At 35.5% G+C, this 27,782-nt stretch overlaps 1 protein-coding gene across 4 annotated transcripts in view; it reads right to left on the reverse strand.

The window, feature by feature from the left end:
* Positions 1 to 27,782, reverse strand: part of LOC150108594 (lysine-specific demethylase 4C-like) — a 366,824-nt gene that overhangs the window by 218,190 nt on the left and 120,852 nt on the right. For all 4 annotated transcript variants that reach the window (XM_090390884.1, XM_090390883.1, XM_090390881.1 and 1 more), the window contains exons 7-8: positions 18,320 to 18,457; positions 5,219 to 5,397 (exon numbers count right to left, since the gene is read on the reverse strand). In XM_090390884.1, coding sequence (XP_090247010.1) covers positions 5,219 to 5,397; positions 18,320 to 18,457 — 317 coding nt within the window. The remainder of the gene's footprint in view (positions 1 to 5,218; positions 5,398 to 18,319; positions 18,458 to 27,782) is intronic.

Genomic DNA, 27,782 nt, shown 5'->3' on the forward strand with positions numbered 1-27,782 from the left:
AATAGACTGGAAATTTGGGCAAACTAAAATGGCTGTTGGTTTAATGTAAGTGTAAAGTTATGCACTTTGTCTTGATTAGAGTTCTTGCAGCATATTATATTAGCAGGGTTATGCTACAAGAAACTGAAGAGGCAAGGGATCTTGGCGTATTTGGTGAATAGGAATTTAAAGTTCAAAGGTCACATAGCAAAAGTTGCAAATACAACTCAGAGGATAATTGCAATGTTGAAGTGAACCTTGACATGTAAGGATCAGGAAGTAATTTTGTCTCTTTAAAGGCTTTGATAAGACCACACCTGGATTACTGTGCACAGATTTTGTCTACTGGGTTCCAAGGGGGATAAAGAAGCTGTGGAAAGGGCAAAGAAGAGTTACAAAGATTATATCTGGATTATGGGATTTAGATTATGAGGACAGATTGCAAGTATATGGATTGCAGACTCTGGTTAACAGGAGAAAGAGGGGGTGATATGATAGAGGTCTATAAACTTTTGAATGGGTGTTATAGGATATCAACTGATGAAAATTTTCGTTATATGGAAGGTGGGGGAGAGAACACGGGGACATCCATGAAGTTAAATTTATTTGCAGTCAAGAAAGGGGTAAGAGCTAGGTTTTTCTCCCAGAGAGCAGTGTGTGAGTGGAATAATTTGTCCTTATGGGTAGTGAGTGCATCTAGTGTGAATGAATTTAAGGGAAGGTATGATAGCTGGTTGAGTGATTTTTAGCCTCTCTCGATGAGTCCTTCACTCCCTGGAGGGCTCAGATAATAATGTTAATTTTAATAATATTATTATTATTATTAAAACTATTTTCTATGTTTGCATAAAATGAGAATCTCCCAAACTTTTGGGAAAGAGAGAGAATTTCTAATTCAGGTTACGTTGATGTAAAATGGCTTCAACTTCTTTAAAACTGCTTCTACAAAGAAGTTGAACATCTTCCCAACAGATAATGTGTTTAGTGTCAATACTATGCTGTGAGAGACCAGACCAGAGGTTTCATGTATTCAATTCTGGTCTGGCACAGCATAGCATTGACACTAAACACAGTATTCAGTGGGATGATGCTCGTCTTCTCCATAGAAGCAGTTTTAAATATGAATGCCTCACCTGAAAAAAGTTGTGAAGCCATTTTACATCAGCCTAACCTGACTGGAATGATTATCTTTCTCTCTCTCTCAAAAGTTTGGAAGATTCTCATTTTATGTAAACATCAAAAATAGTTCCATCATGTTGTACCATAACTTTGAGTTATGGTTTAAGCAGCAATAAGAATACAGTTTGGTTGGCTAAATTCCAAATTGCCAGCACATCCTGGGTCATTCATTATCCAGGTAGATACACAACAGGGTGCATCATGAGAAGGTGAAGACTGGAAATCAGGTCAGAAGCCCAGGTCGGTTCAGCGCAATCCCTAAAAAGCCAAGTGAAGGTCTCCTCCCAGTTATCCAGCCTTGACCCTTACGTACCCTTTTTTTTTACATTGTCGATGATCCTTTCGGAGGTAATATTGGCTAAAACAGATTAATCTGGAGGAAAATTGTTGACAGCAAGTTAGTAATGATGCAACTTTTCATGTAGCACTATCATAAGATCCTGTACACTCCATGAGGTTATATATATCAGGAATTTGATGATGATCAAAAATAGTTTTAATATTATTTATTAATATTAATTTTGATTTCTAGCTCATGGCAACCATTTTTAATTGGGTAAGACAATTAATTAATACAAATTAATATCTGTACCTTGTTCATGACTTATTTTTCACGGTATTAACAACACCACAAACACTTTTATCAACAAAGATGTTTTATTAACGCTTATATTTCGCTGATTTTCAACTCGGCATCATCAGAGCACAACACACATGTAAACGCGACAGTGAGTGAGTGAAACAACAATATTGCAAAAGACAAAAGATCTAAAGTCCTATTTTGGTGCCCTCTAACGAGAAAAAAAAAAAAAAAAAAAAAAAAAAAAAAAAAAAAAAACAGCAGTTATCCAGGAGTTTTTCTTAGGATAACCGTCTCCCAAATTTTTGGCAAATTAATGCAACCATATTTGTTAAGGTTGGGAGAATTCTTCAAAGCCATTGCTGACTCAAAAAATAATCTTTCAGATCTATAACGACTCCTAAATAGCACATTCGTTTTCCTCCATCTAATCCTGTGTGAAGGAGTGTCCAAAGCGTGGTCTGCCAGTCCCGACTTGCCATAGTAATAGTAGCGAATGTATCTTTCATGTTCTTCCAGGCAGATGTTCACTGATCTTCCTGTTTGCCCATAATAGGCCAAGTCACAGTCACATGGAACTTCATACACTCCTGGGTGTGCTAAAGGGTGAAGTTTATCCTTAGGCGAGCGGATCAGAGTTGCCAGCTTGACATGAGGTTTGAAGGTGGTGCGAAGGCCATGTTTCAACAAAACTTTGGCTATCTTTTCCGATGTACCTCTGATATAGGGAATAGAAATGGTCGTGTTGTATCCTTGTGTATTAGGGGAGGGCAGAGTAATAGGCCTATGTAGTATTTTATCTATTTTGTAGGGATTGTAGCCGTTGGCTAAGAACGTATGGCGCAGGTACTGGAGTTCAGTGGCCAGAGCTGTATCGTTAGAACAAATGGCTCTGGCTCTGTGTGTAAGTGTTTTTAAAATGCCGTACTGTTGGACTGGATGATGATATTATGGGCAAACAGGAAGATCAGTGAACATCCGCCTGGAAGAACATGAAAGATACATTCGCTACTATTACTATGGCAAGTCGGGACTGGCAGACCACGCTTTGGACACTCCTTCACACAGGATTAGATGGAGGAAAACGAATGTGCTATTTAGGAGTCGTTATAGATCTGAAAGATTATTTTTTGAGTCAGCAATGGCTTTGAAGAATACTTCCAACCTTAACAAATATGGTTGCATTAATTTGCCAAAAATTTGGGAGACGGTTATCCTAAGAAAAACTCCTGGATAACTGCTGTTTTTTTTTTTTTTTTTCGTTAGAGGGCACCAAAAATAGGACTTTAGATCCTTTGTCTTTTGCAATATTGTTGTTTCACTCACTCACTGTCACGTTTACATGTGTGTTGTGCTCTGATGATGCTGAGTTGAAAATCAGCGAAATATAAGCATTAATAAAACATCTTTGTTGATAAAAGTGTTTGTGGTGTTGTTAATACCGTGAAAAATAAGTCATGAATAACCATCAACACCTAAGCTTATCTGTTAGATCTGTACCTTGTATTCCTTTTCTTTGATTTGCTTGTTTCTGCACTGATGTACTATCATTTTCAGTACAAAATATCTGTACTTTCATTAAAGTTTATTACTGTGGTTATCATCATGTAATTTTGTTGTTTATAGTTATGCCACAGGTACCTTTAAAGATTAGATGAAATAAGAAAGAAATCAGCCAAAACACTAAAGTGGTAATATACAAGAAGATGCTGAAACCAATAACTTATGGATCTAAGAGACAGGTTAGAAATAAAACAGTTGCTCAAAGACTAGAGACCACCCATATACAGTGCATGAGTTTTGAGTATAACTAGGGGAAATGAACTTATAGCATCAATAGCAGAATCTTGCTAGAAATGAAGATATTACATAGGAAACTGATATTGCTAGCATTCTAGAAAGTGGGAGCAGAACCATCTAAGGTGATATGGTCATTTAAACAGAATAACAGAGGACAGGTTAGCAGATGTATTTGAAGCTGGGATGCCAGGAAGAAGACGTATGGTTTCTAGTTGGATTGAATGCAGTTAACAGTGCCCTGAATGATTATAATGTAATATCTGGCAATATTGAAGACCTGAAAAATAACAAATTAATATGAATGAAAACTGCTGACAAAATTATTAATGATATAAACTTAATTAAGTACTATTGTAGTATTTATATACTTATTTCATAAGGAATTGATGATAAAATTATATTTACAGTACTAAAATATTACAATTTTAGTACTGTAATTTTTTTTTATGATCATTCTACACAAAAGAGGTTGCTCAATTTATAGTACATTAGTACTAACTGCAGAAAATTGAGAAGGAAGAAATATGTTAATATTTCTTCCTTCTGGACTGTATTCCTTGAGGAACCTATTAAGTGGGAGACTGTTCCAGAGAGCAGCAAGAGAAGGAATAAATGAAAATAAAAATACATTTCCTCTGTGAGTTTGGAGTTAGACCATAAAAAGGAGCCGAATAGCTGTTGCACACATTTCAACTGATTTAGTAGAGTGGAGAAATTACTAATTCCAGTTCAGTTGAGCAGTAGAAGCTAGTAGCAGAAATGGAATCGTGTAAAAGTGAAAGGAGTATGGGCATCAATCCAACTGCTCTTTTCTGTAAAGAATAGCATTTTTAGAGAGCTCTTAGAGGCACCATCCCACATATAAAAACAATACTCAATGTTTGCTAGATCTGCATGAAGCTGAGGAGGCATCAGTTGTAATGCTTTTATTCCAAGAGAGAGAACAGATGCAGAGTGTATATCCAGTCAGGAAGCTGGCAACTAGTTGCAGAAGTCAAAGGACAGACTGAATGATTACTTAACAGACTTTGTTCCCGATGTGCTTAATTACTTTGTGCCAAACATGGCACAAAGATTTGGACAAAGATGTCCAAAGATGGGTGACATCAGCAAAGAAATCCCCACCTGATCAACAGAGGTGGTTAACACTGGCAATCATTTATTAGTTGAGAGTTTTCAAGTGCCTCCATAGCTTAGTCAATACCAAAAATGCCTTTTAAATGGAAGGAACTTACTGATAAATTCTGACTTTAACAAAGAGCTTTTATCAGGGCTTTACAAACTGATGGTGAATTAACTAGCCTCACATGGAGGTCGAAGGATTTTTCCTCTCAAAAACCCCCGAGTTTTTTCATTCTACAAAAACAGACAAACTGACCAAAGTAATATATGCCATTTACAAAAAACAGACAACACACTCAATTAACTGTCCTATCATAAATCATAAACAAGTCGCCAAGAAGATTATGACAGGCAACTGAGCATAACACAAAGAAAAGATAGGATACTTTCAAGTTAGTATATGGGTTCCCTCCATTACTTCAGAGAAAAACAAGGTGAGAGAAACTGGACAGAAGTCAGATGGTAAAGATTCCCTTCTTGGATTGTACATGGGTCTCTATGCTATGAGATAGCAGAATATATTTAAATATATGCTAAAATTATTAACAACAAACAAACCTATGATGAGCAACAGCTAACTCAGCTTTAGTGGGGGCAGGTGCTACTGTACACTTTGTAGGATCTTCTGGATGAGGCCCAAGATCTCGTCCTTGCTTCCATAATTCATACCTCTCGGACTGAAACTTACGTACAAATACATCCATACAAATCTTGACAGAATCATTTCGGCATGTACACTGTAAAATCAAAAAATACCAGATGAGTAAATAAGAGGAAATAATTTTAAACTGTAAAGAGTGATTTTTTTTTACTTAACTGATTACTCAAAACATCATTTTTCATGGTGAAATGAACTAATTTCAACATGAAAATTAGAGTTCAATATAAACTAAACTCTTATCAATATTAATGACTTTACTGTGGTACTAGTAATACAGAATATTACTGTTTAGGTCTAACCAGCTCCATACTTTAAGTCATACTTCCCACCCTCCCCCATAGGCAAATGCATTCCTTATGGATGTTTCAGTGTAAATAATCTTTTTGATTCTGTGCTATGCACAAAATCTGAAATTTCAGCTGTGACTAATATGCTAGTGCATTATAAGCAGTAGTACTAATAAAGTGCATCTGCATAGCACAGAATGATGTCACTTAAATAAAAAAATATAAGTTTAAAGGATATAATGATGTGATAAAGAAAGGTTAATCAATTTCAATCACTTGGGCTCATCTGCTATGAGCCCAAGTGACTGACAGACATAATATACTCATCTCAGCAGCCTAAACATAATCAGAGACAACAGCAAAGTAAAGTGGTTGGGAAAATGCTTTTAAAAAAAAATAAAATAAAAGCAGTGCAGTGAATCACCTTAAACCTTTTACTATCCTCCTTTAACCATCTGGTATATTATGGTTTCGAAAACAGCAAATATAAATGATATTCATCATAAACTATATCCACAGTTAGATCCTATAGAGTTGCTGAAAGCAAGAAAAATAAAATATACATCACGAAATTTTATGAAAAGTCTGTTTTCTTCAAACTGAAAAGCTATATGCTTGAACCCTACTATAGACAAGGAAATTGTCATCAAGCTTACATGCTTGATGGTGAAATTGATGGAGGGATGCAGTGGCTTGAAAAAGTATCTTGGCCTCTAAAGTAGTAGGTTTTGAATTGTCTGACACTTAGTACTGCAAGTAGGCTGAGTGTCAGACACTCAAGTAGGCTGAGTGTCTGACACTCAGCCTACTTGCAGTACTAATGCATTTTTAACAGCCCTTTATGGCATTGCAGAAAGATTTTTGGAAACACACATATATACACACACAAAATTACATAACACTTCCCTTCCCGCCAACCTCCTTGTGAACCACTTACAGCCAAACTTGTCACCAGCTGAGTTTAAAGCCCTAAAATCGAAGAGAGAGAGACTGATAACCTACTAATAGCCAGATCAACAAATAATCCACTATTTAATAAAGTAATTATTTCTGAGGAGGATACTATCAAAAACTTTAAAGACTCAAACAATATCTCATTTCTATGGTTTACCAAAAATCAACAAAGATGTTCCTCTTTTCTAGAAAAGTCCCTAACTCATCTCTGTAGCATGCACTTCTACTATTCTGTGAATAGTAGAAGTGCATTCTTGACAAAAAAAAAAAAAAAAAAAACAATTATCCTTACAGCCTACTGCCATGAAGGTTAGTTTGACATTCAGTCTTATTCACTGGCATACCTTCTTGCTGACACTCTCCAGTTAGAGTTCCCTCCAGATATTCAAACTGCTTTCATTCACCAAGACTACTACTTCTGTAGAAACAAATTATACAAGCAGCCCTCAGTTTACGCCGCACTTCCGTTCCTGAAAAAACGGGCATAAACCGAACCCAATTTTAATGAGAGGTACAAAGTTATGTTCCATGCAGTCAAAAAATATGCACATGAAACATGTCTAACATTATTATATTTAAAGCTATGATAATACATACATATGTGAGGGCTGTTCAATAAGTAATAAGACTAATTTTACTGTCGCGAAACCACTCATCACAATATTAATTTCTGTGGAATAAAGAAATGTTGCTGTCTGTATTAACAAAAGAGGTTGATAGATGGCGTATACGGGCTGATGTGCCAGACGCGACTATACGCAAGCTTGTTTCGGCGCGCCTACGAGCTGCGACCAGTCGTCGAAATGGAAGCGTCCTTGGAACAGCATTATGCGATTAAATTTCATGATACGCGAAGCTTTCCACGATGAAGCAATGTCGAGGACAAGTGTTTTTCGCTGGCATAAAACTTTTAAGGAAGGAAGGCAAAATGTGGAAGATCTTGAACATGAGGGAAGGCCTTCAACGTCCATCACAGAGACAATGATAAACACAGCAGCGATTATCATCAAGGAGGATCGCAGAATTACAGTACGCCAGCTGCATGTTGTCCTGAATATTTCTGTGGGAAGTGTTCACTCAATCATGGCTGAACATTTGGGACTGAAACGTGTTTGTGCCCGATGGATTCTCAAACTCTTGACACCGGAGCAAATGCAGTATCGAGTGGATGCATGCACAGAATGGAAAGAAAGACTGGAACAAGAAGGCAAAAACTTCTTAAAACGCATCATTACAGCAGATGAAGCTTGGTTGTATCACTATGACCCTACAATGAAACAACAAAGCAGTGAATGGAAGCATCTGTCTTCGCCTACCCTCAAGAAAGCATCAACTGTAAAATCGGCTGGTAAAGTTATGACCATAATGTTTTTTTGACTACGAAGGCATTGTTTACCAACACGCTGTAGAACCCGGGAATACTGTAAACGGCTCATACTATGCGGATGTTTTACGGACAATGGTACAGCATGTCAAAAGGAAGCGTCCATTGCTGAAGAATGGCTTCTTATTGCACCACGATAATGCAAGGCCACATATTGCTGGTGGTGTAATGGACGTTTTGCAAAAGAACAACATAATATCCTATCACACCCTCCATACAGTCCTGATCTCACATCGTGCGATTTCTGGCTGTTTCCTCAGCTCAAGAAACCACTAAGAGGCCACCATTTCGAAAGCAACAAAGCATGTGTAAAAGCTGCGGAGGCAGTTTTGAAAGAACTCTCAAAAAACGGACTTTCACGTGTGTTTAAGAAGTGGATGCAACGTTAGGACAAATGCATCACGTCTCACGGTAGTTACTTCGAAAAAGACCATGTAAATGATGACGATTAAAGGTAATCTGTTTTCTGTATAAATATAGTCTTATAACTTATTGAACAGCCTCTGTATATTTGTTAAAATAAAATTATTAATAACGAAAACAAAACAAAATTATACAAAAAATATTAAACTTCGAAAAGATATTACATATTTCTATTTTGAAGTTCCTGGTTTCAGATCACCTGCATTTTTTTAAAAAAAAGCATCCAGTGTTAACTGTCTATATTTTGTTTTTCTTTCTTTAAGGAGTTCAGTGTAAGGTCGAATAGATGCGATTACACTCCTTTTAACGTTTGCACTCCATTCCCAATCGTGGTCCATTTCGCAGAGTTCATCAAGCAATGTCTCTATGCTTGCAAGGATACACTGTAAATTGGACATTTGTATATCTCTCAGAGGACCTTCTTCATTTTTTTTCTCTTCCTTTGGATGTTGACTTAATTGTTTGGCAAATTCTTTTAAGTCTTCATTAGAAAGCAGTTTATCATGGCATGGCTTTCTAAGACCTCTGTCACATCTTCAGCTGTAATATCGTTCAAACCCACCTCTCATGCAAGCTTGGTAACGTCTTCAATAACATTCTCCTCTTGCTCTAATTCCTCGAAGTCATGCATAAATGCTGGAAGAAGTTTTCGCCGTGCTCCTTTGCTGACACTTTGTTCGAAGCTGCCTTGATGTTGTTAATGCCCTTCAAAATATCAAATAATCGCCAATAGTCTCTAATAGTTTTTTCTGAAGTGTCTGAGACTCTTACCATTTCCATAAATGTTATACGGAGGTAATAGGCTTTGAAGATTGATACAATTCCCTGATCCATTGGTTGCAAAAGCGATGTCATGTTTGGGGACATGTAAACAACCTTGACATCCAATGGTGTTCTTACTTCAGCAAGGTTTTGAGGATGACCAGGGACATTATTCCAGAGAAGCAATGCCTTGGCTGGCAAATCATTTTCTTTACAGAAGCGAAGCATGATAGGACAAAAATAATTTGTGTACCAATCTATAAAATTGTCTTGTGTAACCCAAGCTTTCTTTTCCATTTCCAATAGACTGGCAGCATGGCTTTTAGACCCTTGAAGGCATGTGGTGTCTGTGAATGGTACACCAACATTGGTTTAAGCTTCAAAGTTCCAGTGACATTTGCACCCAACAAAAGCGTAAGTCTATCTTTTGCAGCTTTAAAACCTGGAGCAGAACATTCTTCACAGGAAATGAAGGTGCATGATGGCAATTTTTTCCAGTAGAGTCCAGTCTCATCAACATTAAAAATGATATCTGGAGGATAACTTCCTTGTTCTACACAGTCTTGAAATTCTTTAGGAAAAGCAACTGCTGCCACAACATCTGCACTCTCACTACATAATTTGACACTATGGCACTTACTTTAAGGCTTAAATCTCATGAACCAACGTTTGCTTCCTAAAAATGTTTCTTCGCCTTTATCTGTCTTTTTTAAGATCCTCAAAAATTGTTTATGCTTTCTCAGTTATAACAGCGTGCATCAGAGGAATGTTTTTCTGATTCAAGTTAACCACCCATAATGATAATAATTTTTCCATTTTTTCAAGAAGTTTATCCCTGCTATAACTTATTTGTTTTGCATTTAGTACAATAATTGTACTAAGTTTTGCATTTAGTACAAAGATTATTGTGCAGACTGTTTTATTCTATCTGCATTTTTCATAATTGTAGTAACAGTCGATGGAGGTAAGTTCATACTTCTACAGACATTAGCACGTGTCTGCCCATCTTCCATTCTTCGAATCACCTCCATTTTCTTTTCAAGTGTGATTGATTTCCGCACCTTCTTAACACCAAGTTCTGCTAACTTTTCTGCACTTCTTTTATCAGATATGGTATGTAATTACGTACTTTATCAATTTAAATACGTATGTATGTAAAACAAAATTAAATAGAACAATTAGGTAGATTCAACAGTAAAATTAGGTTTGATACATATACGCCGTAGTAGCTCGGTAAACACTCAAAACACTAGCGTGCCTGCTAGCGTCATTTCTCTGTCAGACCACACTAAGTAAGAAAACACGTGCAGGCATCCGCCATTATTATGAATTGGCATAAATTGAACCATCGTAAACCGAGGGCTGCCTGTACTGGGAAGTCTCTTTCTCCAGTCTTAGTTAATTTCTACCTGGAACAAAGATTCATTATTCTCCTCAATACAACTAAAGCCATCATTTTGGGCATATTATGTGGGTGATGTTTCTGCTTTTGGCCAGAATCTGAAGCAGTTCTACCTTAATTCCTTACCAAGATTAGTAGCTGACACCCTCATATCAACTTCACTGTGGAAAAAGAATAGGACAGAAAATTAGCTTTCTTATGCATTCTCGTCTCTAATGTCCCACTGGTACATACAATTTTGGTTCATCATAAACGTCCATTACATGTAACTGGATTCAGTTCATCACCCTACCAAAAATAGCCAATCAAATCTTTACTAAATAGAGCACATCTTGTCTGCTCCAATCCAAATGATTTGAAAGTAGAACTTGATATCAACCTAAGCATCGTGCTATAGAATGGCTTCACATCAAAGAAGATTCCGTGCAAGTGTGACACAAGCCTGTTCCTGTATGGCAGTACCAATTCCATACAATGCAGGAATATTTGAATCAATTTCAAGGATCCTTAAAATATGCAATTTAGTTCCCAAATTTTTTTCTTGTTAATGAACTCTATCCCTGGTTATCCTCCAACAAGAATAAACAGCCCCCCCCTTCCTCTCTCTCTCTCTCTCTCCCCCCCTCCTGGTTCAGTGTAACTGCATTTCTTTCTTACTTCAGACAAATAGTGAAACCTATCAACAATGCAAAGAACCTTTATAAGGGCTTTTCAAGTGAAGGTGAGTTAGTCAGTTTATATGTAGGCAGCAGGATTTCTTATCCTGTAACCTCAGGTTTATCATTCAAGACAAACTGCCAGAGAATACAAGTATTGACAAACACAGACTTAAACAATAAAGAGTGATTGTTTTCAATTTTAAATAAAATTGAAAACCATTGTTTATTGTTTAAGCACAGCAGCACTTATGGATAGGTGTCTGTAAGTGCTGCTGTGCTGAAAGAAATTCACTATAGCAAACTCCTAGGAATCACAGAAATATTTCTTAGTGGAAAGTTTGCTACAGTGAATTGCTTTCAGCACAGCAGACTCCTTTAAAATAATTCGCAGAAATATTTCTTATAGTGGATAATTTGCTATAGTGAATTTCTTTTAGCACAGCAGCAGCACTTATGGACACCTGTCCCCCTATTAGCCTTGGTTAGGACTTTTTCAGTAGTCTGTTGTAATGAGTAAATTTGCTATAGTCATGCTTAATATAGTGAGATTCAACTGTATTTTGATGATCTTTCTTCTGCCTTTCTGTTGGGATTAATTCTAACCCAAGTCTCAGTTCATTAGTTAAAACTGGTTTGCACTGTATTTACTGTATTATATATATATATATATATACTCTTAATTTAAGGATTTAGTCAATTTCTCTTAAGCTCCATAGAAATTTACACAACTCCTCTCCCTCAACAATACCAACTTAACTGATTTCTATATCCATGTTTAATTTGTTATCTTCTGAAACTTGCACTTAAATAACTGAAAAATTGTACTTGTTCTATAAGTTCTCCATTGAGAATGCAGCTGATGTTTTTCCTGTTTCTGCTATTTTTCACAGTTTTGTCTTTTCATTGCCGATTTTCATGGCAAATTTGTTAAAGCATCTATTCAGCTCATCCTGAAGACTTGTTATTGGATTTATATAGGTGTATAAAATCATATACATGAAGTAAAAGAGCTCAGTTGAATATTTCCAATTTTCACATCAGGTTTAATACCACTTTTCTTGACAAAATAATTCACAGAGAGGTGATTAATAATAGTGGTAACAGCATGCACTGCAGTTGAACTTAATTTTATATCAAACCTATTTCATGTACTTCCTTCAGTTCTATCTGCTGATTTACAACTTACATATAGTTTATATCTATCTGATCAAAAATATTCAAATGACTGCTATTATCCCAGCTCTCAATCTATTTATGAAAGGTATTAATATGGAATTGGTCCACTCTTTGGTGCTATAGCCAGTAAGCTTCTGAGAAGGCTTTCCACTAGACTTTGGTACTTTGCTGCAGGAATTACATTTCATCCTTCCAGAAAAGCATTAGTGAGGTCAATCATTCATGTCAGACGATTCAGTCTGGTTTGCAATTGGTATTCCAATTCATCCTGCAGGTGTCTGATGGGATTGCGATCAGGACTCTACAAGAAAGTCAACACCCATCACATCAAACCATTTTACACAGACCTTGCTTTGTGGAGAAGGGCACTGTCATATTGATATAGGGAAAAGGCATTCACTGAACACTATTGTCATAAAGTTAGAAGCATGGAATTGTCCAAAATGTCAGAAACATTAACATATCCCAATACTGAAACTAGATGGTCCACTCCAAACCATGAAGCCTCTTCTACCAAACTTCACCATTGGCAAAACAAATTTGAGCAGGTACTGTTTTCCTAGCAAACCCACACTTCCTGTCAGAGCAGTGGAATCTGTTTCCACTGTTCCAGAGTCCAATGGTGACAAGCTTTACACCATTGTACAGGATGTTTGGCATTGCTCCTGCTGATATCAAGCTTTGTATGCAGCTGCATGGCCATGGAAATCAACATTCTTCAGCTGCCAACAAACAGGAATGGTGTTGGAGTTAATTGTAGAGGCTTAGAAATCAGTAGTGAGTGTTTCAACCAAGAAAAAAACACTTTTTTTCATGCCACATTCTTATGCAATGGGCAGTCTGACTCTGTGAATTTACTTGGCCTACCAGGCTGTGATTGTGCTTTTGATGCTGATAAGCATTTCCAGTTCACAATAACATCACTTATAGCTGATTAGGGCAGATAATTTCCTGAACTGAGTTGTTGCAAAGATGGAATCTTATAATAATGCTATGTCAAAAGTCAAAGTTCTTCAGCATTCCCAATTTTACTGTTAACTATATGTCTATGAAGATTGCAGGACCATGTGCTTCTTTTTATACCCATATGAGCCATAGTTATGATGTACATAACCATATCAACTACTATGAAGGGTTGTCTAGATTTTTTTTTTTTTTAATCAGAATGTGTTTATTATACTGTATGTCCAATTTACATATAACTGTACCATTCTTCCTTTTGCTACCTTCATATGCCTTTTCCAGATATAGAAAACTTAAAAACAGATTGTTGTTATATTCCCATGATTTCTCATCTATCTGTCCCAAAATAAAAATCTGATCCCGGCAACCCTTATTTAGCCTGAACTGAGCTTGCACTTCTCCAAGTCTCTCTCTCTCTCATTCACACACACACACACACACACACACACACAATTTTTCTTAGCTTCTCCTCAAGTATAATTGTATAAATATGCACACTGTGTGCTGTCTGTGAAGCAGTTTCTGGCTTCAAAGCCAATCTCTGTGATCAACCCCCCCCCCCCCCCCCAATTCACCAGATTTGGTTCATGCAGACTTTTTCCTCTTCCCCAAGATGAAGTGTGCCTTGAAAGGGGAACATTTCAGTGACGCTGAGGACAACCAACACAGTGTGACCTAGACTGAAGGAGGTTCCCATTCAGGACTTCCACCATGCCTTCGAAAACCTGTATGACAGATGTAAATGCTCTATGGAGTTGAAGGGAGATTATTTTGAATCTGTGTAATGGATAATTTCAAATATAGCTCTTTGTTTTGATATAATAAATGTCGTCTCATTACTTAACAGGCACACTGCATATATATCTGGAGTGGTGTGGATAAGGTGAGCAGAGTTCATTTGTGAGGGAAAAAAATGGGAAACCACTATTAAAATCTGGAAGGAAAACTTAATGAGTGGTTATTAACAGTACTCAATATTTATGGAGTGGAAATGGATATCAGAGGAACATATGCTTCAAAAGAGGATGTACTGATACAGGTGAAAGATGAGTATTTTGAGCAGTTGAGTGAAGCGATGGAGATATATAGAGACTAACAGCTTTTATACTTGGAGACTTAAATAGTATAACTGGTGAAAGGACCGTGGATTTAACAGTTGAACCTTATGGTGAATGATATGTAGAAAATGATAATGGTAAAAGATTGACTGCATTTGTGTGAAGTACAGGAATGCCAACTAATGAATTCATACTTCCAGCACAAAGTATGAATTCATCAGTTGGCATTCCTGTAGTTCACAGATTTACTTGGATGCAACATACAAGAGGATTATAATCATATCAAAGAGGTTATTCATGAGGTGGCTAAGGAGGCACTTGGTTTGGAAAGAATCTGAATCATAGTAAGGTAGAATGGATGACTGGAGAAGGTGATGAAACCACTGCTGAAAAGAAGGATGCATATAAAGGTTGGCTTAGTTCTGGAAGATAAGCAGATCAGGAAAAGTATCCTGTTATTAAGAGAAAAATGAAAAAAAAAAAAAAAATTGCACAAAATGTAAGGATGTTGAAGAATGTTGAAAAAGTTTGCTCTGAAGTTAATCACCGATTAGGATATAATAGGTCAGCTCAAGCATGGAGGAACATCAGGTGCATCAGAACATCAAACCATAGATCGCATCCAGTAAGGTTAATACCTCTGGCAGCCTGGATAAATCACTTGAAGGATATTCTGACAGAGAATGGGAAGGAATACACTGAGGGAGACACAGGTAGTGATTTGAGGGTACAGGAGCTAGCATATGCAGATCAGATCCCTTTTTGGAAGATGAAGTGCAAGATGCCTTAAGATCATGTAACGGGAAGGGGTAGGCCCAGGAAGAGTACCCATGGAATTGTGGAAATATGGAGGCAACTAGCTGCTAAAAATAATAACAAGAATATTCAATCAAGTTCTAAAAGGAGATGTGATTCTTGCTGAGTGGTCATTATCATATATAACTTCTATCTTTAAAAAGAGTAATAAAGAGTTATAATAGTAAAATTATAACTGCAAGGTTAGAGAAAAGTATTGCCTTTTGTGTGTTGGAAAATCCTGTACTGATAATATTTTCATCATAAGATAGATGACCATAGAAAAAAGAATCACCAAAGGGCAGGAAACACATTTGATTTTTGTGGATCTTGAAAAGGCCCTGTGATTCAGTTTCCATTAGCTGATGCTCGGGATCAATGAGGAAGATGAATGTGAGTAAGCAATGATCAGTTTGATTAAGAGAATATATAGAAGGTACACAGCAGCTGTTAAGAGTGGGGGACTGGTATCAGCTGAGTTTGTAACATCGAAAGCTCTGAGACAAGGACGAAAGATGTCACTAACCCTGTTTACGATTTACCTTGATGCAGTACTGGCATGGTTGGAATGATTTGTCTAGAACTATGGGAACTGAAATTAGAACAGTTTCATTCATTCACTATTTGCCAGTGATCAAGTAATAATTGCTCAAGATCAAGATGACTGATTTTAGGATGAGAAAACTGGTTGATGTTTACAGCATGCATGATCTAAAAGTAAATTTTACCAAAAGAAAATACTTTATGACTGGTGGAGAAGGTGAGACTTAGATATAGTTGATTATGTCAAGACAGTAATCATTTCAGGTACTTAGGATCTGTTATTCATAAGTCAGGAACATGTGAGAAAGATTTTAGCACAAATGAAATGATGTGCTAGAATCGAAACATTCAACAGGAAACCAAGAAGATGATACTTCAAATGACAATAGTGTTCTTATGTATGGGAGAGAATGATCGACACTGAATGCAAGGCAGAAGAGTTGTATAAGAGCTGAAAAGACAGATGGCTTATGTTGAAGTACTTGAAACATCAATCTTTACACTGGTATGAGCCTGTTCAATGGATGCCACAAGAAAAATGACCCAAGGGAGTGAGAATTGGTCACCACCAAGAAAGAATGCCCATTCACCCTGGAGAAGGGGGGGGGCTACAAGACAACTGCTGAATGGGAAAGTAAAATAAGTAGGGATGTGCTGAATATTCAATTTTGCTTCAGTATTTGGCCAATTTAGCAAGTTTTTCCAATATTTAAGCTTTGGTTCAAATCTTTAGAAAGAGAAAGATTCAGTATTCAGTTGGCTGAAGCAGAAAAGTTCCTGTTAGATGCAACATAAGAAATGCAACCATTCGGAAAAGTCTCCCCTTATTGTATGCAACAGAAGGACTTCCAAAGCTATTGAGTAAACTTATTCTGCAGTACAGTTTCTCAGAAGACTTCTTTTCGCACTAGCTACCAGCTAGTCCAATTCCTTGAAAGAGTTTTTTTTTTTTTTTTTTCAAAAGTCAGAAATATATATGAAAAAATCAGACATATGCTACTCCAAAAAATGCCTGAAAAATTCATTTTCCTACATCATAATTTATTCTCTATATTTTGCAATTTAATATATACATTAATATTTTTGTTATTTGAAGGAATAAGTAGAATATTTTGTTCTGATTTTCATGTTGTATTGTTTTTTTTAAATATAATGTTCTCTATGCAATTAAATGACAGTTTCATTATATCGAAATGGAGGATATTATGGTGGTATCTATATTTTATAGCCAAATGTTGAAAGAAAGTGAAGTTTCAAAAATTTACCAGCGATCTTATGAGGACAAGTCTGAAATCGAAGTTGCCTTGGCTGCACTATTTAAACAACACAAAATCTATCCACAACCTGTATATTCACATTTTATTAATGCATTGAACAGGTTTCACTAGCCTGAAACACCAAGTATCAAATTGACCAAGTTGAAAAAAATTATCATTCAATATTGTAACTATGTCAGAAAGTTAAATTCACCATAAGTGATCTCTAGGTAGGTGCATAATAAAATATTAAACTATAGAGCTGAGAAGTCTATATTTGTCTTAGCTAGATATTATAATGATCGAAGTTGCCTTAGCTTGCAATACTTAAAAAATTTTCCAAGTTTTATAAGTTAATTCTTCAAATCTGATGTAATTTTAACACCATATGGTCACTTCCATACCTTACTGGATTTTGGGAGTGAAGTCTCCTACTAGAAGAAGTGGACCTACAGATGTCCTTTCCACACAGAGTTAGAAGAACAATCACAAACATCCATGCCTATAATGGAATTCAAACCTGCAGCCTCTTGGCTGGAGAGTGAATACACTAACCACTCACCAACCAGGCCAACAATTTCTTAAGTTGTACATGAAATTTTGGATTGGTCTGTTTATTTTACAATGTCAAAATGAAAACATTTAGGTTCTTTGATAATTACTCTTAAGCCCCAGTTACTCTTCATCATCATCAAATTTCTGCCATGTACTCTCAAGGGGTGTACAGGATATGACAGTACTACATGAAAAAATTACATCGTTACTAACTTCCTATCCACAATTTTCCTCCAAATCAGTCTGTTACTTGTCAAGACTCCAACATTATCAGAACTTATATTTCTATCCTCTAAGGCACTTTGTACAGTATCAATCCACCTATATCTTGGTCTTCCTCTGGGTCGTTTTCCTGCCAACCTGGCAGAGAACACTTGTTTTGCTAATCTTTCCTCTCCCATTCTATTTAAGTGACCATACCACCTGAGATTAGCTCTGCTAACGCATTCCTGGATGCTGACAATGTCAAGTTCCAGTTACTCTTTACTTATGAAAAATACAATTTTTGAAACAGAATTGCTTTGGTATTGAATGAGGATTCATGTCATTTTAAGGTTTCTGCCTGATTCCAATTAGAACCTATCTCTAACTTGCATTTTTAAAGTCCTTACAACTACAAAAAAATTTTATTCTATTAACAGTCAGTTTTAAAATATGTTTAGGAAGTTAATCGTTATAATTATAAGTGGCTTTATTAATTAAGCCATATCAGTACATAAAATTTTAAACATCCACAAAACTCTTCATGATTTAAAAATTGTTATATTTAAATAATACTTACTTGTGATGCTCTCTTTCCATATTCAATCCATCGAGGTGTAGCAAAATTAGTTGATTCAGCACAATTAAAGCCATGATTAAATCCAGCATGATAACCATATGGAAAAGTAATCATGAATTCTCCTGGTTCTTGAGTGATCTATTAAAACAATAGTAACTATTATTCAGAGGTAAGGAGAAAAGAAAAGTTACAAGTTAGAGAAAGAGAAGGAATGGTGATGTCCAATTCAATACAACAGCAGCCATGAAAATATACATATAGAAAAGGCCTGAAGCAGAAACAGAACGTCTAGGAGGCTAGACGTTCTGTTTCTAAAAATACTAGTGTGCTTCTATTAAGCACACTAGTATTTTTAAGAGAGTATTTTTTGGGAGGCTTCCCCCCCCCCTTCTTTTTTTTCACCATCCCAAACATGAAATAGGGATTCTAAGGGATGGACAAATCTGGAATTTCTATAATGTTTGGAGTCCAAGATGAGAAGCAGGTTTTGAGCAGATAAGACCACCAAATTTTCTATAGGTTGAGAAGATTGTAGAGATGTTTCTGACAGGAAGTCAACCCAAGAAAAGAAATCTGATCTAGATTGAGACCTAAGTATTACCAAAGATGAGTAGGAACGAAAAGACAGATCTCTCTTATGAGAATAAGAAAGAACTATGTTCTAGTAATGCTAAAGTTCACTAATGTAGTCCTCACTCCAATGGAGAATAGCAATGAGATCAGGATTTAAAAGAACGATTACAGAAGTTCTATGAAGCACAGATCATTTGATCCCTAGAAGTTTGTTGAATGAAAAAGAGAAATGGAGTGTACTGTGATCAGCAAAAATGGATAGGATTTGAAATTAACTAGAAAAAGTAATTTGTTAGCAGGAAGAGATGAGCATGAATAAAAGTACAGACCAATGGGATACTCTAGGAATGGTGAGAAAACCTGAAAAGAAGAAATCATTCATCATGATATGTAGTAAATAATCTGAGAAAAAATTGGAGACTTTTATTGCACAAACCATAAGATGTCTGAAAATATCAACATTTACACAAGATTCTCCAAACCTTTATATGGCATGAGTCCAGGAATGGGCAATGATAGCTAAAAGGCAAAAGTGTGGTAGAATCAACATTGGTGGTTGCTAATCAAACCAGTGAACCTCCAGTTAAGAAGTTGGCTGTTGATAACCTTCTCCATTATTTTGAGACAACCATGACTTTAATCTCATTTCTTTACAATGGGCAAAACGCACTTGTTTCCACATTGTAAGGTAAATGCCAGACAAGTGTAAACAGACTACTGGGGTACTCCAGCAATAGTGAGAAAACATGAAAAGAAGAAACCATCTACCATGACATGTAATCATTGCTCAAATGATAAGATATCTGGAAATGTCAACATTTATACAAGATCCAGAACCTTTCCATGGCTTGAATCCAGAAATGGGCAATGATAGCTAAGAATGAGAGTAATGGAATCAACACTGGTGGTTGCTAATCAATCCAATGAACCTCCAGATGAGAAGTTAATTATTGATAATCTTCTCCATTATTTTTGAGATAACTATGACTTTTGTCAGATCCAGAATGAAGGAATCTTGCAAAGAAATCATTCATTCAGGGTCTAACATACTAAACTACACAAACAAAGAAAAATACCTGCACATCAGCTGAAATTAAAGTGAAACTTCTTCACATATGTATAAAATTGCATTTTATTTTATATACCATGTATTTTAATCTATAATGATCATACCAAGATCGAATTAGGGAATGTCTTAAAAGAGGAATTTGTTAATATTATTTAAGCCTCATTTTAGCTGTATAGAATGATGAGTCACCAGATAGATATTAAGTAACAAATCATAGAAGGTATACGATTACACGTGTCCACCGTAACGCCGGAGGCAGTAGCTTATGCGGAAAGTACGTCGATGCGAATTCCGTGAATACAAGAGTATAACAACAAAGGGGAGAGCAAGGGATGAATCCAAGGGGAGAAAAGATATAGGTCGTGTGCAAAGGGGACTCTGAAAAAGGGGGGGCTCGAACGATGAATATAAGGGAATGAGCACCGTATCGGCTCTCTCTTGTCTTATCGTTTTCCTGGTTCCTGGTTCAGAAGTTAGACAGTGGTTTGAGTAAAGGGGATGAAGCGTCAGTGCTACGATGTCGGATGGCGGGCTTTCCTAAGAATGCTGTAGGATTCCATGCAGAGCTGAAGGTGAAATTTCCAGCCCTCGCTTGAAAAGTCCCATCGAGAGGAATAGAGATGTTTCCGGAGACGCAAAGAATCGAGTCCATGATGGGCAGCTATTATGAAGATAGCATAGCCCTTACGCTGGCATAAGGACAGCCAATAGACAAAAGGTAAACAGATGTACACATGGTGCAGAAAGACGTCGGAAAAAGTTCAGTAAAGTAAAATTACTCTATTTTGTGTTTAGAATTATTTAGAAGAGAGAAAATTACTTGTGAATGTAAATTACGAACATTATTCAAAAGAACTTTGTGGACAGACTCTAATTAGATAGTTAGCCATCTTTTGAGAGCAAGAAGAATTGTTTGGAAGAGGTCTTTTTTTTTTTGTTGTATGTGATTGATTTAACATAACGAGATTAGGATTGTAGACTTATAGTAACTGAATAACATTAGAATGTTTGTTATATTATCTTATGAATAGCTTGAAGAAAGGAATTTTAGCTTAACACCATATCATTTGCTGTCTATCCCAATTCTGAGGCGTCACTAAAGGTTATAAAGCATGTAAGACACAGTGATTATCGTCACTGTGTCTTACATGCTTTATAACCTTTGATTTTAAATTTAAAGTGTATTGATCTTTTAACGCAGGTTTCCTTATTCAGAATTGAGATAAATTGAATGCCTGAATTCCTTTAGTGTATTTTGCTTTGATATTCCAATAAATATGATTTATTTGCCTATACCTGACTACGATTCCGAATTACCACTTATAAAAATAGAACCTCTTTTGGCAGGAAGGAATTAGAAAGTGTATATAATCATAGATTTAGGTCATGACTGCAGTCTGAATCTATACAGCCGTATTAAAGTAAAATATAGTGTAAGAACGCCTCAGAATCTAGTATTGCCTCCCTGAATAAGGATCTTTTCTGCTATAGGATACTGGCTGGTGCAGCATAATATAAATTTGCCAGTATCCGAAGAGGAAACAATCCTAGATATAAGTATATTAGGCCCGATATCTGAAGAAGTAAAATAGCGATTGAAGGATAGAAAGGAAATATATAAAATAAGAAAAAACAACAACGTAACACTTTAATCTAATTTCTTTACAATGGACTGAAAACAGGCTTGTTTATATACTGTAGGGTAGATGCCAGGCAAGTATAAAAGACAGTAAAATAAATAAATAAATAAAGGATGGGTGGTTAATTCTGGAACACATATGGCTTGATACCATCAGGACTTGGAAATTTGTTGGCAGCAAAACAATTAAGGATTCTTCTGATATCTTACTATCAAAAAAAAAAAAAAAAAAGCAGCAGCAAGTTCTTGACATAGTGGAAGATGATTTATGATTTACCTTGGCTATGATGGTACCATGCAGGATGTGTGTGTTAGAAGCATAAAGCATGGAATTACAAAAGCTGTACACAACAGTTAAAGTAAGGAGCCAGAAGGTTCAAGACATTTAAAAAACTCTGCAGAGATGAGAAAGGCAAATTGCCACTTATATACCAAAAGACATCAGAATACTAAAGAACTTAGACAAGTCTTCTGATTCTAATTTCATATCTCCAACTGTAATCAAACATTGTGCTGCAGAGCTAACACCTGTCTTTTATCATCTTTGTCAATCTTCTATACCACAGAATCAAGCATATATCCAACCTATTAAAAAAAAAATTAAAAAAAAGATAAAATTCTACCATCAAACTACCAACCATTTGCCATCACCTCAGTACTCTCCAAAATAATAGAGAAAGTCATTATGTACTGAATTTCTATACTACCTACCTAAAGGCCTACCAGTTATTGGAAACTTTTTTTTTGGCAACTCATATAGGAAATATGACTTCTCCATTGCTTCCACCTTAGTATCACCACCTCTGGGTCTGGCTCCCACTGACAAGAACTCAATAAAGGTTGAAACCGGTCTGGGTAGTGGCCCTTCCCTTAATGCATAGCATTATACATGTTTGCAAGGAGATGTGCTTTGCATCATGGGAGATACTAAGACAAGTAGTGATGAGAGCTTGGTCCACCTTTACCATAAGTTGCCTCAGTCCTGAAGATAATTCAGGATTGAGGCAACACTTGGATAAAGGATTAAACTAAATTTATTATAGTCTAATCTAGTGAAAAATAACTTCCAACATCTTTCTTTAAATCCAGAGTAATTTAATAATAAGGTGAGACACCTTTTGGCAACTTGTACAGGTAAATATGACTTCTCCGTTGCTTCCATCTTAGTATCACCAGCTCCAGGTCTGGCTCCCACTGACAAGAACTCAATAAAGGTTGAAACCGGTCTGGGTAGTGGCCCTTCCCTTAATGCATTGCATTATACATGTCTGCAAGGAGATGTGCTTTGCATTATGGGAGATACTAAGACAAACTCAAGTAGTAATGAGAGCTTGGTCCACCTTTACCACGAGTTGCTTCAGTCCTAAAGATACTTCAGGCTTGATACACTTTATCCAAGTGTGTTTGCATACAAACACACTTGGATAAAGTGTATCCAAGTGTGTTTGTATGCACTTGGATAAAGGATTAAACTAAATTTATTATAGCCTACCAATTAATCAGCAATCACCAGTATGAATTCTGCCATTTAAGATTGACAGCTGACCTCCTGTAAGCCTAAACTGCCCACCAATGGTACAGGTGCCATGGAAAGGTTTGAGGAAACATGTGCTATCACTCTTAACATTTCTATAGCTTTTGATTGCATCTGACATTGAGGCCAATTAATGCAGTCATACTCATTGAAGTTAGGGAAGTGTTTCATAGCTGGTGTTGATTCTAAAAGTAGTCTATTAGAACTTACATTTAATCCTGAATGAAGAGGCATTCCAGAGTGTCTTCTGCTCAAATCAGAACGGGCATGGTTTACCAGTCCTGACTCGCTGTACTGATGACAGTAAATGTATTATTTTAAGTGAATGTTCTTCAAGGTAGATGTTACCAAATCTACTAGTCTGACCTTAAGCAAAGTTGGCACACACAAAACTCTATACAACACAACATCTACATTCTGTCGCTGAATGTACAAGAGAATAGTGCTGATCCTTCAGAAAATGGGTAAACATTGCAAGTTATGTGTATATTATGTTATGTGTATATAATCTTCATGTGTATATTATATTATGTGTATATAATCTTCATGCCACTTGAAAGTGGCATGAAGATTATATTTATGAAGAACTTTAATTATCTTTTCAGATGCATCCCCAGATAAAGGAGATGGGAATAGTTTTGTTTTGACCCACTGTTTCAGGTATGAAAGTGATGAGGGGGGGAGGGGATGCAGTATTTTGTCTATTTTATAGAGGTTGTAATCATTGACTAAAAAGTATTGTGAAGATAATTGACTATAGTGGAAAGAGCTGATCAATTAGAATAAATATCTCCAGTTCTGTGTATAGATGTTCTGAAGATGTCATACTGAAGAGATGGATAACAGATTGGTTATGCAAGTACCTTTCAGTGTGCTTAAGTGTCTTCTAAACAGAAAAGGATAACGAAAAATTTGGTAAACAAGTGTGTATAGGAAGGATGACAGTTCCTCCCTCTGCAAAGTTTTAAGATGTTAGCTGTTTTAAATGCACTAATAATGTATCCAATGTGCCTGAAACATGAGACCAAATAGCCCACATCAGCTACAGAGTGTAGACGTGTTTGCTATTGGTCCAGAATGTTGATTTGTGTGGTGTTGAGCAGCACTTAGCTTTCTAGATATTCTATATAAAAATTTGCTAGATGGAAGAAGAGGGGAGGTTGCACGGTATAGATGATGAGTCAAATGGTCAGGAAATTGAAGTAATTCTTAGCATGTTAGTTGTCTACATAATTTTATCAAAATGAAAAACGAATGTTAGTCTTTTGAAATTTTCTTTGGGCCAACATGTAAAATTTTCTCATAATTTATACCTTTTTTTTTTTTTTAGGCTTAGTGGGATCTTGTGCTATAAACTGGTAAGCAGAGAGGAATCTTTTTGGGGACTGTATTTTATGTTATATTCTGTTTGATCCATTATGACACTCTTATCTGCTTTGGTTATAACATTTATTTATTTATTAATGTTTTTTTTAATTAAGTTTTATGACAAAAAATTTGAAAGATTGTCATTCAAATAAAATATCAGGCTGTTAAGAGTAACATTCCTTTGGTGGAATGTTACTCTTAACAGGTTTGAATTTTATCAGAATGCTGGCCATCCAAACAAATATTATTAGCCACTATAGAAGCAGATTATAAATCCCACCCTCAATGCTAGTTATTTGTCTAGAAGTGATGGCATAATTATGACCCTAATTGTTTCCTCTGTAAGTGGCTATGACAAAAAAAATTACTATTATGCATTATTGTATAGTTACAGCCCAGAATGATTTCTGCTGCTGGATGGCTCCATTTATTTTATCATTTTGTTGCTTCTGTGCAACACTTAAGACTTTTTCAAATTCTTTAGCTGCAGTTTCAGATATGTTGTAGAGGACAGACCACAGGTCTCAATTTAAAGATCAGCTGACTTAATTTTGGTAAGTACTATATAGGTACTGTCAATCTCTTCCCATATTTAACCTAAACTTGCCTGTGCATAAACATATTTAGTTTCAGACGAATGAAATTTTCGTTAGATTTCAAACAGTTGTTGAAGGATATCAGTCTTCTGGCAGCCTATTGTTGCAATCTATTCAACTAACATGACAATTGTCAACTATTAATTAACAGTCTCCATTTAGCTAATTCACATGATTTATGTAAATAAACATAATCATGTGATTTATGTTTATTCACATAAATGATTTATTTTATGTTTATGGATTCTGCAATAACATCTGCAGAATTCATATTTAATATAAACATAAAAAAAAAAGCAAATTACTGTTACTAATATTTATAGAAAATCCACACACATGCACAAACATCATCCAGCAGAGCTTCCTAAAAAAGAGACACAAGCACACTCACATAGAATCATTCTCTTGCACATCTTGCAGTGTATTAGTTCCATATACCTGCAGCTTAGCATACTTTGGACAAACTTTTAGATCTGTTAACATCTGCTTTGAAGAACATAAAAATCATATACACCATCATCAGTATGGCAAGTCAGGACTGGCAGACCATGCTCTATATATAACCTTTATGCAGTATTAAATGGATTAAATTTCATTCACAATGAGCAGGAACTAATTTCTGCAACAATCTGTTGAATGCTTGGTGTTTCACAACTGCAATTTATACTTTGAGGATGCTTGTTGGAAATCCAGCAATAATTTAATGAATTATTTATGCACATTTTATGTCATTATGGTGGTGCTTACACTGTGAAGCAATGCTATGAAAGTATACACTTTGTAATAACATTTTGGTATGATGAGATCATTCATTACTACAACTGAACTAGAGTCATTCTTGGTATGGTATAGGCACTGTAGACAAAATTTATGTCGCCTAATTTGGCATTAAAATCCAATTATAATAATACAAAAAAAAATAATACATCAACATCATTTCGTGGTTTGCTTTGCTTAACGATTAAACTAAACTGAAGAACTGACAGAGATTTCTGACTTAATCAATTATCAACTTCTAATTGTATGCCCTGTTACTAGGTGCCACCTGGATGCTCAATGAATGAAAATTGCCTAACAATTTCAGACTTTGCTGACAAAACCAATCTGTATTAGCTAAAATCACACACAAATGTTACTAGAACAAAGTCAAATCTAGTGTGAATGCTAAGATGGTAATTATCACTTACGTATGTTTATAGAAAACACATTTAGGGCTATAAGTAACTAAATTTATTTAGCTATTTAATTATTAGGCCAATATTTTGCCTTTGTCACCAAAGCATCTCCATAGGCATAAAGAAATACACTAAGCATGTGCACACACAGGTATGCAAGCAGGAAAGCAAACAGACTAACTGTAAAAAAGAGGAATCTACAGTTTTAACTAATAAGGCAGCCAAATTTGTTTAATTCTGAAGAATTATAACTCATTTTTGGCTAATGTACTTGACACATATAATTGTGTTTTGACTAATTTTGAAACTAAAAAATAATTGCAACTAAGCAAAAACTAACACTATTGGACAAATTTTAATACAGATCCAAAATAACAAATATGACTAAATTCTGTGAAGTCTGTACAGAACTAATTATCTGTTTGAAGCCTACTGCCAATATAAATCACATTGAAACAAAATTTTATTTCATGAACAAAGTCTTATATAACATCCTAAATTGCAATTTTATTAAATTCCATCCAACTTGAAAAGAGTTATTGCAATATACAATTTAGACACAACTTTGATTCTGCAATTGGCCCAAATGAAACAAAATTGAATAGTCCAACAAATTTTATGAGTCCAAATAGCAGATATCAATAAAGCCCATTCAGTCAGTCATGGAAAAAATTGTGTACGGATTGGAATGAGCAGACAAAATCAATCTTATTAGCATCTAAATGCATTCTGCAAAAACACACTGAAAACCAAGATGAGGCTTTATAACATTTCAAGCACTTGTTAGTTCCACACACTATGATAGTTCTCATGAAAATGATAAACACACAAATATCAACAATAAAAATTTTTTATTCCTAACAACATCAAACTTTTGTATGTAAAAAATCATAAGAAGTTGCTGGTTTGATATTTATCAGTCAGATGCATAAATTGCAGTCCCATATTTCCAGCCCATGAATATTTTTTGCATGTGGTCTTAAATTGAAAGAATTGTTGATGAATAATTTCTTATCCCTGTCAAAAATGGACCATTTTTACTGGCAAGATGAAAAATAATAATTTCTCTCTCACACAACTCTTCATGCTGGAATTTAATGAAATTTGCTATTCAGGATTTGTCAAAATTAAGTCATTTTGAATTTAGTTTAGCTACAACAGAGCCATTTGAAGTACAAAATTATGTCTATCTACAAAAGAATTTTGTGAATGGTGTCACTATAAAAAAAAGTAATTAAAAAAAACACACACTACATTTTGTGATTGTCAATGATCATTCCTTTATTTATTTCTACATAAATAAGGGAATAAATAATAATAATAAACTAAGACATAAAAAGAAATAAGGTATCTACACTATCTGTGGAAAAGCTGCCAAGATCTTCACATTGCTAACATTTTTGTCAGATGGGAGAAAAAGAGGTGAAAGTCCTGATACAGAGTTAAATCATAATTTTAGCCAATTTAAGTCTCCTGTACTAAGCAAGATGTGTAGTTGCACCACCATAA

The sequence above is a fragment of the Typopeltis vanoorti genome, chromosome 3 (genome assembly GCF_054136105.1).
Source record: "Typopeltis vanoorti isolate ZY-2024b chromosome 3, IOZ_Tvanoo_1.0, whole genome shotgun sequence".
Taxonomy (NCBI): Eukaryota; Metazoa; Arthropoda; class Arachnida; order Uropygi; family Thelyphonidae; genus Typopeltis; species Typopeltis vanoorti.